The 13,996-nt window shown below is 51.8% G+C and overlaps 5 protein-coding genes across 5 annotated transcripts; 4 read left to right on the plus strand and 1 right to left on the minus strand.

The window, feature by feature from the left end:
• Window positions 1–24: 24 nt before the first annotated feature.
• COCSUDRAFT_66023 (phosphatases II) lies at window positions 25–1,747 on the plus strand (the record flags this gene model as incomplete). The annotated part of the gene is made up of 5 exons (XM_005648129.1): window positions 25–108; window positions 671–776; window positions 1,032–1,219; window positions 1,360–1,516; window positions 1,692–1,747. 5 exons carry the CDS (start codon window positions 25–27, stop codon window positions 1,745–1,747), a joined length of 591 nt encoding a protein of 196 aa, XP_005648186.1.
• A 2,877-nt stretch (window positions 1,748–4,624) lies between these two features.
• COCSUDRAFT_36529 (P-loop containing nucleoside triphosphate hydrolase protein) lies at window positions 4,625–5,629 on the plus strand (the record flags this gene model as incomplete). Its single annotated transcript, XM_005648130.1, has 3 exons — window positions 4,625–4,643; window positions 5,012–5,118; window positions 5,474–5,629. The coding sequence occupies 3 exons, from the start codon at window positions 4,625–4,627 to the stop codon at window positions 5,627–5,629; spliced, it is 282 nt and encodes a 93-aa protein (XP_005648187.1).
• Window positions 5,630–7,877: 2,248 nt separating this feature from the next.
• On the plus strand, window positions 7,878–9,228 carry COCSUDRAFT_15214 (hypothetical protein; the record flags this gene model as incomplete). The annotated part of the gene is made up of 4 exons (XM_005648131.1): window positions 7,878–8,061; window positions 8,356–8,468; window positions 8,693–8,809; window positions 9,094–9,228. Coding segments are annotated over 4 exons (549 nt in total), but the record flags the coding sequence as incomplete, so codon positions are not given.
• A 431-nt stretch (window positions 9,229–9,659) lies between these two features.
• COCSUDRAFT_15230 (hypothetical protein) lies at window positions 9,660–10,141 on the minus strand (the record flags this gene model as incomplete). Its single annotated transcript, XM_005648132.1, has 2 exons — window positions 9,660–9,863; window positions 10,073–10,141. Coding segments are annotated over 2 exons (273 nt in total), but the record flags the coding sequence as incomplete, so codon positions are not given.
• Window positions 10,142–11,548: 1,407 nt separating this feature from the next.
• COCSUDRAFT_23589 (glyoxalase I) lies at window positions 11,549–13,954 on the plus strand. The gene is made up of 7 exons (XM_005648133.1): window positions 11,549–11,588; window positions 11,694–11,770; window positions 11,879–12,047; window positions 12,246–12,376; window positions 12,705–12,871; window positions 13,114–13,177; window positions 13,500–13,954. The coding sequence occupies exons 1-7, from the start codon at window positions 11,564–11,566 to the stop codon at window positions 13,662–13,664; spliced, it is 798 nt and encodes a 265-aa protein (XP_005648190.1). The 5' UTR covers window positions 11,549–11,563; the 3' UTR covers window positions 13,665–13,954.
• Window positions 13,955–13,996: the final 42 nt, after the last annotated feature.

A 13,996-nucleotide genomic window follows, 5' to 3' on the forward strand; every position in this document is an offset into this window, starting at 1 on the left:
CATTTGGCAGCTCCCTCAGCAATCATGCTTGCTGCATCGCGTCATCTGGAGAGCGAGAAGCGCGAGACAGCAGGAGCTTCCGAGGTGATTTCCAGCTCCCTTGCGCAGGTACATGTCTCACTGAACGAATCTGTTACCAGCCCCTTCCGGGGTCAAGATCTCACGCACTGATCCACAGAGGTCATCTAGGGATGTTTGCGCACTTGTGGTGTTTTGTCGAGCCGCTTCTGCACGTTTCTTGGTCGGCACGGATACACACGTACCATGCCAGGTCCCTAATGTCACTGTCAGCCTGTTCCAAACTTCTATATCTTTTACGCCTTTAAATGAGTATCCATAAGTCCATGGAATATGTTCATTCTGTTGAAGATGGAAGGCTTGGCCCATTTCTGGTCCTTCTTTGCTTTGCTTCCTCCCAGACAGTCTTTGGAGTCCAGGTCGGCAGTCACACTGCGATCTGAGCCCATTGATGTCCCTGTGACTCTCTGGGAAGCTTCCCGTGGATGTTACCCGTTGGTGGCTAGTATCCTCATGTTCGATTATGGCATATTCCAGGACTCCTTGTGGCCCCCCTAACCGCAATCCAGGCCTGTGTTGAGGGCAGTGCTGCAGAGGGAGGTCGGGACCCTCAATGAATTTGTCATAAAAGTGTTGGTTTTCGAACTCGCAGGAGGACATGGCACAGCGTCAATCGGCCATTCAGAAGCTTTTCTTGGTGCGGCGCTTTGCAAACAGCGACAGCGAGCCCTGCATGCTGCTGGATGGCCTCTATGTCGGTGAGCCTTCACAGCTTGCTCTCAATGCATACTCTGTCCTTCCTTGCAGGCCCTTCATCCTCACAGTGCCACTTGAACAGTGCTCCTTCTATCACACTCTGCTGGGGCCTGTTATTGTTGTCATTACACGCTTTCCCTGCCTAGAGGGGCAAGATGCGTCTGCAGGCAAGCTGCAATAAAAAGGCACTGCAGCACTGGGGCCATTACTTTCTATTAAAAATATCTCTTCTTCACAAAAAATACCTACTGGTGCAGGTTCACTGGGGGCAGCGCGCAATTTGGAGGGCCTGCAGAAGCGGGGGGTGACTCATGTGCTGAATGCTTCACCAATTGTCCCCTGCTTCCACCGTCACCACTTCCGCTACAAATGCGTGCCGGTCTATGACGACGTCGACGAGGACATCTCCAGCTTCTTTGCTGAGACCAACAGATTCATTGCGCGGGTGCGCCAGTTAACACCGCACTGTGTGCATGCAGTCCAGACTTCCAATTGATTTTCTTGAGCTTGGCAGTCCCTCTTGGTTTATAGTGTGTGCTTGGGGGGTTGAGACGCGTGCTGAATGGGTGCTGGCAATGTGTGCAGGGTAGGAGGAGAGGAGGTGTTTTGGTGCACTGCTATGCTGGGCAGAGCCGATCTGTGGCGTTCATTATTGCATATCTGTGCGCGAGCAAGGGGATGAACCTGGCAGAGGCCTACCAGCTAGTCTTGAGTGTGCGGCCCTGCGCGCGTCCAAACACAGGTGCTCACCTTACTTGCCCTTGAGGGTGAAGTCAACGATAGCATTGAAGTGATACTATGCTGGCATTTCTTGTTCTGGTAGAGCTGTGAGTTGCTCTACCATGTGTCACACTGGCAGCAGCATGTGTGAATGCATTGTGCCCTCTGCAATAAATTAAATGATGTGTTATGCGCAGGATTTATGCAGCAGCTGGCAGAATTTGCTGAGCAGCGGCAAATTGAGGCCTTGTAGCAGGAGAGCCATCCATGCGGCCATGTACATTGGCTAGTGCAGATGCAAGTTTTTGGAAGGCAGGCGCTTTGCTGTTTGTATGATCAGCCGGCTGTACAGCGGCACATGTGCGCCGCTAGCAAGGATGCACAGCTGGCGAATCAATGTGCCATTCTTTGTGAGTGAATACTTTGCACATTGCATGTTGCATAACTTTGTACATTATGTTGTGCCACCATTAGTGGGATATTCATCCTGGACAAGGTACAGTAGTGAAAATTTTGTCTCTCTGTTACTTGAAGCGTGCTTTTATGACCAAAAGTAGCGTGCAGGCTTTGGCAGTGTCACTTCTGTACATTTAGTGCAGTGCTGCAGCGGCTTGCAAATGCCATTTAGGGCTTGCCAGCTAAGTAGCTGTAGACCTGTTCCTGTAGCTACAGAAACAACTCTCCGAGAGATCTTCCTGTGGGCACCTTCTAACCTGCTGTGATGCAGAGAGTTGAGAGTTTCTGTTGGAGCAGCTTCATGTTTGTTTGCCAGTCTTCAGGTCGTGCGTACAGAGGTAGCCACTTGTTTCAGTGCATTCAGTGGAAATATATACACTGGAATCATCTTGCGTGTTCGATGCGCATGTAACCTTGAGATATCAAGGTTAATCGATGGTTGATCAATCGTCCTGCGGCTTGCGTGCAGACTCGTAAGCTTAAGCATGAGCGCCAAGAAAACTTCAGAAAACCAGCAGCTGCAGGGCAGAGAGATGCAGACACCGGCAACATGATTGAGCATAAAGGCTAGCGCTGGCCTGCACAGCTGCACTTGCACTTACTGTGATAGGGATCACGCTAGCGCTGGATAAGCTTTGTGCAAGGGACTTTCACTTGTCCATGTCCTTGAAGCATTATGATCAGTGTTCATTTTGAGGCCTCCGGAGGCTTTTGAGGCCTCCGGAGTCCTACTCGGATACCACATCATCCAGCTGGCCATGGCCAGGAGTCCTCAAGCTACATTTTCATGGCACTGACTGCTCGGTCTGCTGCAACAGCGGCACTGTGGTGTCACTAAAGCTAAAGCATGTCTGTGGTGCTCGAAGTCCCCCGGGACATGGGCTATGATGTGTAGGTCGTGTTGGCAAAGGGAGGTTACACTGTAACTGCTGCCAAGATTGGCTCGGCTCACGTCCTGAGAATCCTGCTGCTGCGTCAAAGGTCTCAGTCCCGTTCACCGGGAGCAAACAAGCAAAAATGGCAGACAAGATTGGAACCGAGGTGTCAGGACTGCCGCTGATATCTGATACCAATGAAGAGGGCCTTGAGTCTGGTGGAAGTGTTTCGATTACCATCGAGAGTCCTCTCGGAGCACAGAAATCTATGCTGTCTGAGGCTGCGATTTTGTCGGAGGTGGAGCGAGCAAAGATGTCGAGCGTGAGGAAGCGGAATGGCATGAAGGTCGTCTTCAGGGTGCGGGTCCTTTGGCAGATTGCCTGTTGGGAAGCACACCGGGTTTGGCCGCGCAATGGCTCGTTCAATTGCAGCCTGCAGTCGTGCAGAACATTTTCAGTTGTATAGCTGACGTAAAATTTGATAAGTTATCGCTAGGTCGTATCTTTTTGGATCCGTTCCGCGTGGCAGGTTGCGGCATCTGACCTTGGACTTGAGTACTGCTTCTCAATATGACTGCACGCAGGACTTGACATACATGGTGGAACACAACTCCAAAAAGAAACAGAAAATACATCTGCTAAAGAGCGTGACCGGTCTTATCTTTCCAGCTCAGATGACGGCACTGGTGCGCTCGAGACCCACTGACGCGTCGGATTACGTCTTCACGTTGAGAACCCAATTGTATTCCAGATACTCAATCCAACAAGCTTGATGCAGATGGGACCGAGTGGAAGTGGGAAAACAACGCTGCTGGGTACGCCAAAGCCTTCCTGCCTCTGCCTTTGCCTTGGTCTATTCTGCATTTCGTCCCTTGCAGACTGATGTCAAGCGCAAATTCTTCCTTAGAACATTACAACATATCTATGCTGCTGAGACAGTCTAATGACAGGTGGGCTTGCCCAAATGTCTTCAGCTGACTGCTTGCTGTGCAGACGTGCTTGCATGCCGCAAGACGGCTGGAGAATTATCCGGGCAGATCCTGATCGGCGGGAAGCCGCCATCGCGCATGTTCATGCGCAGGTACACCGGCTACGTGGAGCAGTTTGGTGCGTTCAAATAACTTCAGTCTTTCCCTGTTAAGGGCGGGCATCTACCTCATGCCTCTCATGGTCTCTGCCATTAGTCAACCCCTCCGTTCTGAGTCTGCATCTACCCCTGACTATACTTGAAAGGACAGCTCAGTAATTGACCCTGACCCTTGAATGACACGGCTTTGAGAGAACTCCCTGCCCCTTGCCTCTATTGAACCTGTCTGCTTCCGGATAGCACGGCTAGCACAGACCCAGACCTTCTGATGGCAACAATCCCCAGCCCTTAACTGCTCATGTCACCAGGAATTGCCGGCCCTTGCCTCTTTAGATTCAATTTGACAGGTATGAGACTCGCACACAGACTCGCTGGTGGGAGTGAACCCTTAGGCCTGGACTGCTCTTGACACCGGCAATTGACCTTGACTGTTCATGAGGGTGACTGAATAGTCATGGCGCGCAGACACGACTGCTCACTTTACAAGTATTTATTGGCCCTCTGACTCTTTTGAAATACTAAAATCGGACGGGCGTGATACGCGCGCGCAGACACGCTGGTGGAGAATCTGACAGTGCGCGAGATGCTGCTGTACACGGCGGAGATGAAGCTGGAGTTATCGGTGGACATGGCCGAGAAGCGCGCGCGCGTGGACACCCTGCTCAAGCAACTGGCTTTGGAGGCCTGCCAGAACGTGCGCATCGGCAACTCCATGGCCCGCGGAATCTCAGGTCCAGTGCTTCCCCCTGCTGATGGCCTGCATGCTGTCAGTGCATGCGATGAGCCCTTTGGCAAATGGATTTGATGTTTCACATCCCATTTACTTCCCTTCGCTTCCTGATCTGCATCCTGCTCTGCTGGCCGTCTCATGCACGTCACCATGCATGCACCCCCACCAACATCCCATAAAGCTGGTGGACCCGGTCAAAAACTACTTGGAAGGACCAATTCTCACGCATGTGTTCATGGGGTATGCTGTTCTGCCTGTAATATCTGGCCCAGTCTGCTTTCAAAGAAATAGTTTGACGTTTGCATGTCTGAAGTGGCCAAGTTTGCTTAAAAATAAAGTAGTTTAGCAGGGGTCGTGGGTGGTTTGCAGGCGGGCAGGCGAAGAGGTGCAACATCGGCATAGCGCTGCTGAGCGACCCGCGCATCATCTTCCTGGACGAGCCCACCTCGGGCCTCGACTCATACACCTCCCACGAGGTGTGTCCACCTGCGCTGCATGACCCTCAGCAAAGCCAAGATACCTGAGCCTCTGTGCCATTATTTTCCCGAGCTCACCCTTTACATCCCAAAGCTGGCTGAGGGCGCCTTGTGGCTCTGCTGGCAGCCTCCTGCTGCTTTTCTCCCGTCGCTCATGTGGGACTCATGTGGGGAATCAGCTGGAAAGGAGGCGGCCAAGGGCGTATTTGAATTACAGAACTGCTTACAGAGATTGTGCATTTAGGATCGGTAAAGTATTCATTGTTGCTCCTTGCACAGCCAAAAAGACGCAGCCGTTCCCCTCGCAAGTGCCTTTCTCAGTACAGCATGAGTGACTTATGATCACACTGTGCAGGTGATGGAGCTGGTGATGGCACTGACGAAGACGCATAACAGCATAACGGTGTGCGCGACCATCCACTCACCCTCGCCCCAGACCTTCAACCTCTTCGACAAGGTCATCATCCTGCTGCGCGGCCGCATCGTCTACTTTGGCGACAACGGTGACTAATCCACCCCTCAACCTCACCTCCCTACGGGTTAATAAACATACAGGGGGGTTGTGTTTCGATGCTCCAAGCTCTTCACCGTTGGCCAGGAGTGAAAACCAAATTTTGCTGCACTGAGACAGTCTACCTGCAGGGGGCAGCACACATGCTTTGCATGGTGCTCTTGGGGTCCGCCTCGAGTCTCGCATTTTCAACCTCTTCTGTGAAGAATTTGGGGCAGCCTTTCAAGTAGTACCTTCTTGGCCGAGGACCTTGCTTGTCATGGCAAGCGTACAGTCACTGCTATAATGTATCATGTGCACCCGACCTTTGTTTTGTGCTTGTCTGAGACGACATGCTGGTGAGCTGAGGAAAAGGCTATGTGATCAGGCATGGACGCGGCTTCGTACTTTGAGAAGCGCTTCCCTGACGTGGAGCCCATGGACAGCAATGGAGCCAACGCCAACTGCGCCGAGTGGCTGCTCTCAGTCACCACCCAGGTCCGCATGCATGCAACCTTGTCATGTGTGCGGCAGGATTACAAGCTGCAAACACCGTCCTGTGACTGCAAAAGTAACAACCCAATTTTGGACTCTAGGTTTCCCAAAGCTGTAATGCTCAAGTTCCCACTATTTAGCACTTTCAGAGATAGGTAATGTGAGAGTCTGATGCAGGCAACGGCTGACACACAGCTTTGAGCATAAATTTTCAGAGGTCCAGGCCTTAATGCAGCACATGCAACCAGGGCAGCTGGCAGCATGTCAGGAGCAATGGCTGTGTCAACCGTACTTGCTCACATGGCAGCTGCTTAGCCGCACACCATGTAACAAAATTAGCATGGCAGGTTGCACCCATGATATGATGAGTTAGAGGGGATGGCTATTTTGGCGCAGGCTGACAGGGACGGGCGGGCGGACGAGTTTGGGGATGCGTACGCGGAGAGCGAGCTGTGGGCTGAGAATGCGCGGCTGATGACGGGGCGGCCGGGGATGGAGTCGCGCACGTCCATCACCACCATCCAGGAGCTGGCAGTGACTCAGGGCACAGTCACCCCCTTCTGGTGGGGGCTCTGGGTCCTCGTCAAGGTGAGCCCATGCCCGGCAAGTTACCCACTTGTCCTGGGGCTTCATGAATACGAAGCACTCCAAGGACAACAGTCTTTGACCGAGCGCCGGTGACCGTCAGGCCTTGCACCTCTACAATCCGAAAGCGCGTCTGGGTCCTCGTCAAGAGGAGCATGCATGCGTAGCAAATCACCTGTTCATCTATGCATTGCCTCAGTGCTTTGAAAAATCAAGATCTCTTGCGCATGGAGCAGATAAAACCTTCTTGGGTTCCCCTGTTATGTCGAGGGTGGTGCACGACAGCCTCATTGGTGGTTATTGCACATGCAGAGTTGAGATAGAAAGCCTGCAAAATCTCTCCTCTAATTCTCCAGCATTCAGGATGTTCAAACTGGCCTTTAAGAGATGCCAGACAGCGTGCAAAAATACTGCTGCTTGCATGCGCATGACAAGCAAGTACCAGGCCTATTTGTCAAAAGTCATATGAATTGCTTCTGTGTGTGTGCATGTGTGCGCGAGACCGCCTGGCGAGCAACTACCGGGTCGGTGGGATTTTGAGATCTTTCAAATTCCAAATTTGTGTGTGCGCAGTACCGCATGGCGAGCAACTACAAGGACTCCAAGTTTCTGCTGGGCCGCATCGTGGACAAGCTGCTGTGTTGCCTGGTGCTCATCATCCTCTACTACGGCCTGGGCAAGAACACGGCGCCAGAGAATCTGATCAATGTGTCCTCGCTGCTCTACATGTACACCGTGCTCCCGGGTTTTGCTGCCATCTCCTACATGCCTGGGCTTGTGCTGGAGCGACCACTCTACATCAGGTGAATCATTGTCATCCTCAGACATGCATTTGTGTCAGAGCTTTGATGTGCACATCTGAGAGCCCACAGACTTGGATTTTTGGGGCTGGGCACTGGCATTGTGCGGGTCTTGAGTAAGATTTGAAAAATTACAGAATCTACATGAAGGTGTCAGCCTGCAGCCGCACATTGAAATTTAGTCTGTGAAATTTCAAGTGTGTCCTTGTGTAAGCAAACAGCTCTTATCATCATCATTGATATATGATACTTGTTGCAAATGTCTGTACACACCAGCGCGGAACGCATGCATCACGGCGTCTAGCGTGGAACGCATGCTCGGCATTGCCTGACCTAGAGCAGCTCCACACAAACGTATCCAGCGCTCAACTGGGAATATCAATTTGCGCAGGGAGCGCAGTGACGGCCTGTACAGCACGGTGTCCTATCTGCTCTCCAAGATGGTGGAGGAGATGGTGGTCATCCTGTTTGTGTCCCTGGTCGTCTCCGCATGCATCTTCTTCGCTGTGGGCTTCCACGGCCAGTACATCCTCTTCTGGCTCGTCTACCTCGTCACCATTTCCATCGGCATGGGTGCGTGCGTGCATGCATGCAGAGCCGCACCCCTGAACACACCCCCGCTCTCACCCAATGTTCCATCCTGTGAAGCTTTGACAGCAGGCGCAGATTGTACCTTGACATTTGTTTCCCCCTGCTTGATCCTTCCTGTTCTGCCAGCACTCCAAGTCTTTTTCCCTCAGCGCGAACTTGGCAGATCAAGGGTTTTTTCTAGTCCTGTCAATCTGTATGAACAAGGCAGGTTGACAAAGTAACAGACCAGGCTGCCAAAGGAATAGATTTATAAGCAATGGGATTTGGTCTGTGCAGTGGTGGGCTATTTGGTGGCGGCCTATGCATCAGACCTGGACGTGGCCAACGGCATCCTGCCCGGCTACATCATGGGCCTCTACTTCTTCACCGGCTACGCGCTGCGCCTGCAGGTGCGCACCTGCCACGCAGCCAGCCTGCAGCTGCCACGCAGCTCAGCATGCAGCTTCTGCCTCACAAGTGCCTTCTCAGATTTGCGTGCCATACAGTGTCCCGCTTTGCATCTTTTGTCCTACATGGGCTGGAGCGTCCGCCTCACATACGGCTTCTCAAATCCTGCATGCTGTATTTGTTCTGAATTGGATCCTGAGAGTATTACAATTTTTTTGATTCACAGGATCTGCCCAAATGGATCGGCTGGTTCCACTACCTGGACTTCCTGCACTATGCCTGGGCCAGCCTCATGCTCAACGAGTTCGAGTCGCGCCCTGCCGTCTTCCTGGGCAACCAGTCGGTGCGCTCTTTGAGCCCTGCCCTGTTGTTGGCCTTGATTGTCTGGAACATTGCAAAGTGCAGACATGCTGCCATCAAGTGCAGTCTGCATGGCTACGCCACAGATGCAACAGGGAGTTGTTGATCCTACGGCGACCTTTTTGTAGCTGGGAGTACTCAGTTTTGACAGAGTAAGGAAGATAGTCGTTAGAAAACTCTGATGATCTTCAGGAGCTGAACAAATTGAAAAGAGTGGTCTGTGCGGCGCTGCAGCATGCCAGTGACATGTGCGTGTCTGTCATGCAGTTCCTGGAGTACTACGGCTTGCCGCAGCATGGCATCTCAAAGTGGCAGTACCTGGGCATCGAGGTGCTCTTCTTCATTATGTTCTTCTGCCTGGCATGGCTGGCCCTGGAGTACAAGAAGCATGGCAAACGCTGATGCAAGGCCAACTTTGGTGGTCTGATGAAATATGTATCCTGACGCCAGTAAGCAGATCAGCTCATGCTGAAGTATCGATAGGCACTACAGTGGTAAATTGCCAGTTGGTTGATATTGAGCTCTTACAGCATTTCAGGGACCAGACACTTCAGCATTTTCTGGGGTTAGCATAGTGACACAGCAGCACTTCAGCTATGCAAAAGTCTCTTGGTTAGGTTAAGAGCACACTTTTGAAAATTGGCTTTCTATTACATTTGGTGAGGGCCACAACTTAAGGCACATCATACGAACAGCTCATTTGTGAAAGCTTATCAGCATGCCACCAAATTGATTCAGGATTAAACAGGTCTAGGCAGTCTTGCATGTACCCCCAAGTTTTTATTGAGCTGCTCTGAAATTTATTTGGACCAACACTCTAGCATATACTCATTTCAAAGCACATCAATTTTGCGCTGAAGGAGGTTGAGGATGCCTTGGGGCCCCAGTAATATCTCATTGATGAAGCTCAAAAGTGCCACCCAAATGATGGGCGATATGTCAACGCCCCCCACTGGCTGGATCACACGCCTTGTTGGCCCCAGGACTGGCTCTGTCGGCTTCACCACCACTGACCAGGGCAGCTTGTCCCCAGGAATCTGCAAATGTTGCATCACTCAGCTTTTGCAAGAACATAAAACCGTGGCTGGCATCGTGGCTGTTCATGACACTTCTTGGGCAAAGGACTGGGCAGACTTGCCCTTCCATGGGCAGCCTTGCTATGTCTGCATCACTCATTGCTGATGTCATCAAGCGTGTGAGACAGTATGTAGTCACGTAGGCATGCGTCATGCCGAGGCACGCTTACCTGTGGGTACCAGGAGAGAACAATCCGGATGATCATGAACAAAATGCCAACGGAGAGAATTGGCTGCAATATCCTTGCCAGCAATCCGGCAGTCTTGGCATCAATGTCAGCCAGTTCCCACAGTGCCTGCACATCAGAATGGGTTTCATGTGCATTCGTATACGGTACTCATTGCCCTATCATGCACCAATAATGTAGGTGTTCCAATACCTGCGTGTGTGCTGGGCACAATGTGCCGAGAGACTCTGCCGCTGAAGCATGTGCAGGGCTACAACATGCGGCTCCCAAGATGGGAGATACTAGTGCTGCTACATCCCTGGTCGCAATGGCGGGACTTGCTTGGTCTCTTGCTGTGCTTGCTTGGACCTGCAGGCACGATGATAAGGTAGAATGAATCTGGGCTTCAATTTACAGAAAGCTTCACCATCAACCAACATAAAAGAATTTTTGTATTTGAAGTGTGACCACAAAGCAATTGATATACATGCAGATCCGGAATGCACCTCTGTATCTTCACATGCCGTTCTCTTGAACAAGTCTGAAGCTCTGCCGTCACGAATCAAGTTTGTATTTCGTGCCCTCGAACAATGTGAATTCACCGGCAACGCCGATCTGGCGTGGAACATTTGTCCTTTGTATGGACAACTGATGACGTTGTGGAATGGTGTTGCACAAAGAATGGGACGCAAGAGGGCCATGCTGGACATTCTCAGACGCCTGTACTAGAACAATAACACACAAATATTTCAGAATTTAGATTTGTGCATTGCATGACCGATGAAACCACAAAACCAACGAGGCAGAGAGGCCTTTTTGGCACGTGCCGGCAGTCGTTTGTCTTTAGGACAGCGAAAGGATCTCACATAAACGTGCGCTCTTTGATACCCTGCGTGGTGTATTCCAATAGATCAATGGCCACAGCATCACTTCGCACTGGCATATTCATAAGGTAGGGGAACTACCTTTGCCTTGAAGGCATTATCATGATATTTTGCTCGACCTGAGAATACACCCTCCCTGTCCATAGTAGGACATCTTTGCGCTTAAATAGAAAATATACAAGAGCCATGATTGGTGGTGTTTATTCGCTCCACTATGCGCTTTTTGGCTTCTAGATCACCTGCTGATGACAGCAAGATCCCGTGCAAGATGCTCTCGAATGCCCATCAAGTTACATGTTGGGACGAGTCAAATTTGATGACACGATCTTGTCGCAGACGTTGCACTGTTCTTGACGAATTGCGTGGTCCTCAGGAAAACACCAGCTTTTACAGCGTTTGCTCCAGCCTACCAACACTACAGGAGGGCCAGACACGTTACAATGGCGGCAGCTAGCGCATCTGACTGGCTCAAGCAGGTACTGTCGTGAGCCGATAAGGGCATTGTGCAACCCATGGTGACGGTGATATGCAGGTTGCATTCTTTCAGGCCAAATACTGTGCATGCATGCCATCTGACAAGCTCCTCGCTGACACGCAGGATGAGAGGAGGATGCTTCATGCTGTATACCGCGTGGGTGAGCTCTTACATACACGCCCCAGTCAAGTCATCTCACATGCCCCACCACCTTGCTGCATGTCCAGATGCATGCATGCAGTCACGCAATGTGTCGCTCTTGCAGGAAACCTGGACGAGACTATCAAGTACTACGAGAAACACTTTGGCCTGAAGCAGCTGCGCTACCGTGACATTCCTGAGGTCTAAGGTCATCTCGGTGTTTTCTGCTGCTAAACATGTCGCCTTCCCTTCTTCAGAGTGACCATGAAAAGACGTTGACATCAATCAAAATGGGTGTGTGTGCTGCAGGAGAAGTACAGCAATGCTTTCTTAGGAGCCGGGCCAGAGACAGACCACTTTGCCCTGGAGCTCACGTACAACTACGGCGTCGACCACTATGACATCGGCACTGGGTTTGGCCACTTCGCCCTCGCGCACCCAGATGTGTACAGCCTGGTGGACAGCATCAAGAAGGAGGGTGGGCATTCTGGCCGCTTCTGTGTACTCAAGCCACTGTTGCTGGCTGTTTGTGCCTGGAACATTAAGCATGCACTGATCACCCTGCCCTTACATGCGGATTTGCATGCATCCTCACTGATTACAGCTTGGCACAGAACAACAATTGGAGACATTCCCGATTGTGTGCATGCTTGATTTCAGTAGTGTAGCTTTGCAGGCGGTAAGGTGTCTAGGGATGCTGGGCCTGTGAAGGGCGGCAAGACAGTGATTGCTTTTGTGGACGACCCTACCGGCTACAAGTGGGAGCTCATCCAGCGGCCAGAGCCCATCCCAGAGCCCATCGCGCAGGTGCACACAGTCTCTGAAGCAATTACAGCAAATGCATGTCAATTGAGTGGCCCTGATTGAAAAAGCCAGGGAAACATCATGCTGTGCAAGAGCTCCTGCAGTGCGTTGGAGGCACCGCTGCTGTTGCCTTGGTGTTCCAGTGGTTTAGGAAGGAGAGACAAGGAACGGACTGCAGGGAACCCCGTCTGAGACCCCAATATGCGGACGTGCAGAGCCAGAAGGTGGCTAAGCAGGGGGCGTCACTGTAAAGAGCGCAGCATGCTAAGCGGGCGCTTAAGGGACCATTTCTAGGGGTGCCGGGCGTTAGTGAGGGTGACTGTTCTGGCAGGTGATGCTGCGGGTGACCGATCTGGACAAGAGCATCCAGTACTACACAGAGGCGCTGGGCATGAAGCTGCTGCGCAAGCGCGACAACCCCGAGGGCAAATACACCCTCGCCTTCATGGCTTACGGCCCTGAGAATGAGAATACCGTCATAGAACTCACCTACAATTGGTGCGCATGGGTCTTAAACATGCCTGCTCAATTATACTGGGAATTCTCTGCCATTGCTACAGAGCTGTTGTTCCGGGAGGGGGTTTACCCGACAGAAGTAGTGCATGCTGGGAAATGTTTCAGGCGTTGTGAAAAATGTCACCACTGATGGAACATAGAGCTCTGGACTGCTGTGCAACATGATTCCCCGTATGGAAGACATGACATGAATCCCCATATGTGAGATACCTGTGGTGCGGCAGGGGCAAGAATGAGTACGAGAACTTCAAGGGCAACGCGTACGCGCAGGTGGCAATCAGCACCAAGGTGAGCTTTGCACTCAAGCACTCCTCACCTACGCCCAGTCCTGGCAATTGTAGCCTGCATTTGGGCCGCAATTTTTGCTCACGCCAATACCACACCTGACTTGCTCCTGCAGAGATACCAGACACACTCAGCAAAGTGTCTCACACTTTCTGCTTGGGCTTGTGACAACTATGTCTGCCATCCATTTGGGCAGCCAACTGTGTTCGGGCTGTCGGACACAGCTGTTCTCCGTTTCCGTACCGAATGTGGAGCAGAGAGACTTTGCACCTGGACCCATTTTTCCTGGAGAACCTTGAGCACCTTTCTGTTGTCATGTGCGCAGGACGTGTACAAGAGCGCTGAGCAGATCAAGGCGGCAGGCGGCGCTATCACGCGCGAGCCCGGCCCGCTGCCAGGGATCGGCACAAAGATCCTGGCCACCACGGACCCCGATGGCTGGAAGTATGTGCTCGTGGATGAGGAGGACTTCCTCAATGAGCTCAAGTAGAGGGCTGCCTGCACAAGCTCTCGACGTCCACAAATGGCCAACAATGTGATGAGTGCCTATGTTCCTGTAGTCCATGTGATAAGAAAGGTCCTATTGACGGCCTTTTGTGCGCGCTGACCTGTGACGAGTGGCAACTGTAACTCACCCAGTTGGCTCCCAGAGTTGAATTTGCCTGGTGTTGTCTGCTGAGCCCTAAGCTTTGCATCTTTTGTACCTGTGGAGGACGGTGTGCCCTTGGAGGCAATGCTTGCTGCATGGTGGTATTACTGCGAGGTAATTTATGTGTACACATTTGGTACGCAAGCAGCACGTTCTAATTGCAATGCATGGCT

The sequence above is a fragment of the Coccomyxa subellipsoidea genome, assembly GCF_000258705.1.
Source record: "Coccomyxa subellipsoidea C-169, whole genome shotgun sequence".
In the NCBI taxonomy this organism is placed as follows: domain Eukaryota; kingdom Viridiplantae; phylum Chlorophyta; class Trebouxiophyceae; family Coccomyxaceae; genus Coccomyxa; species Coccomyxa subellipsoidea.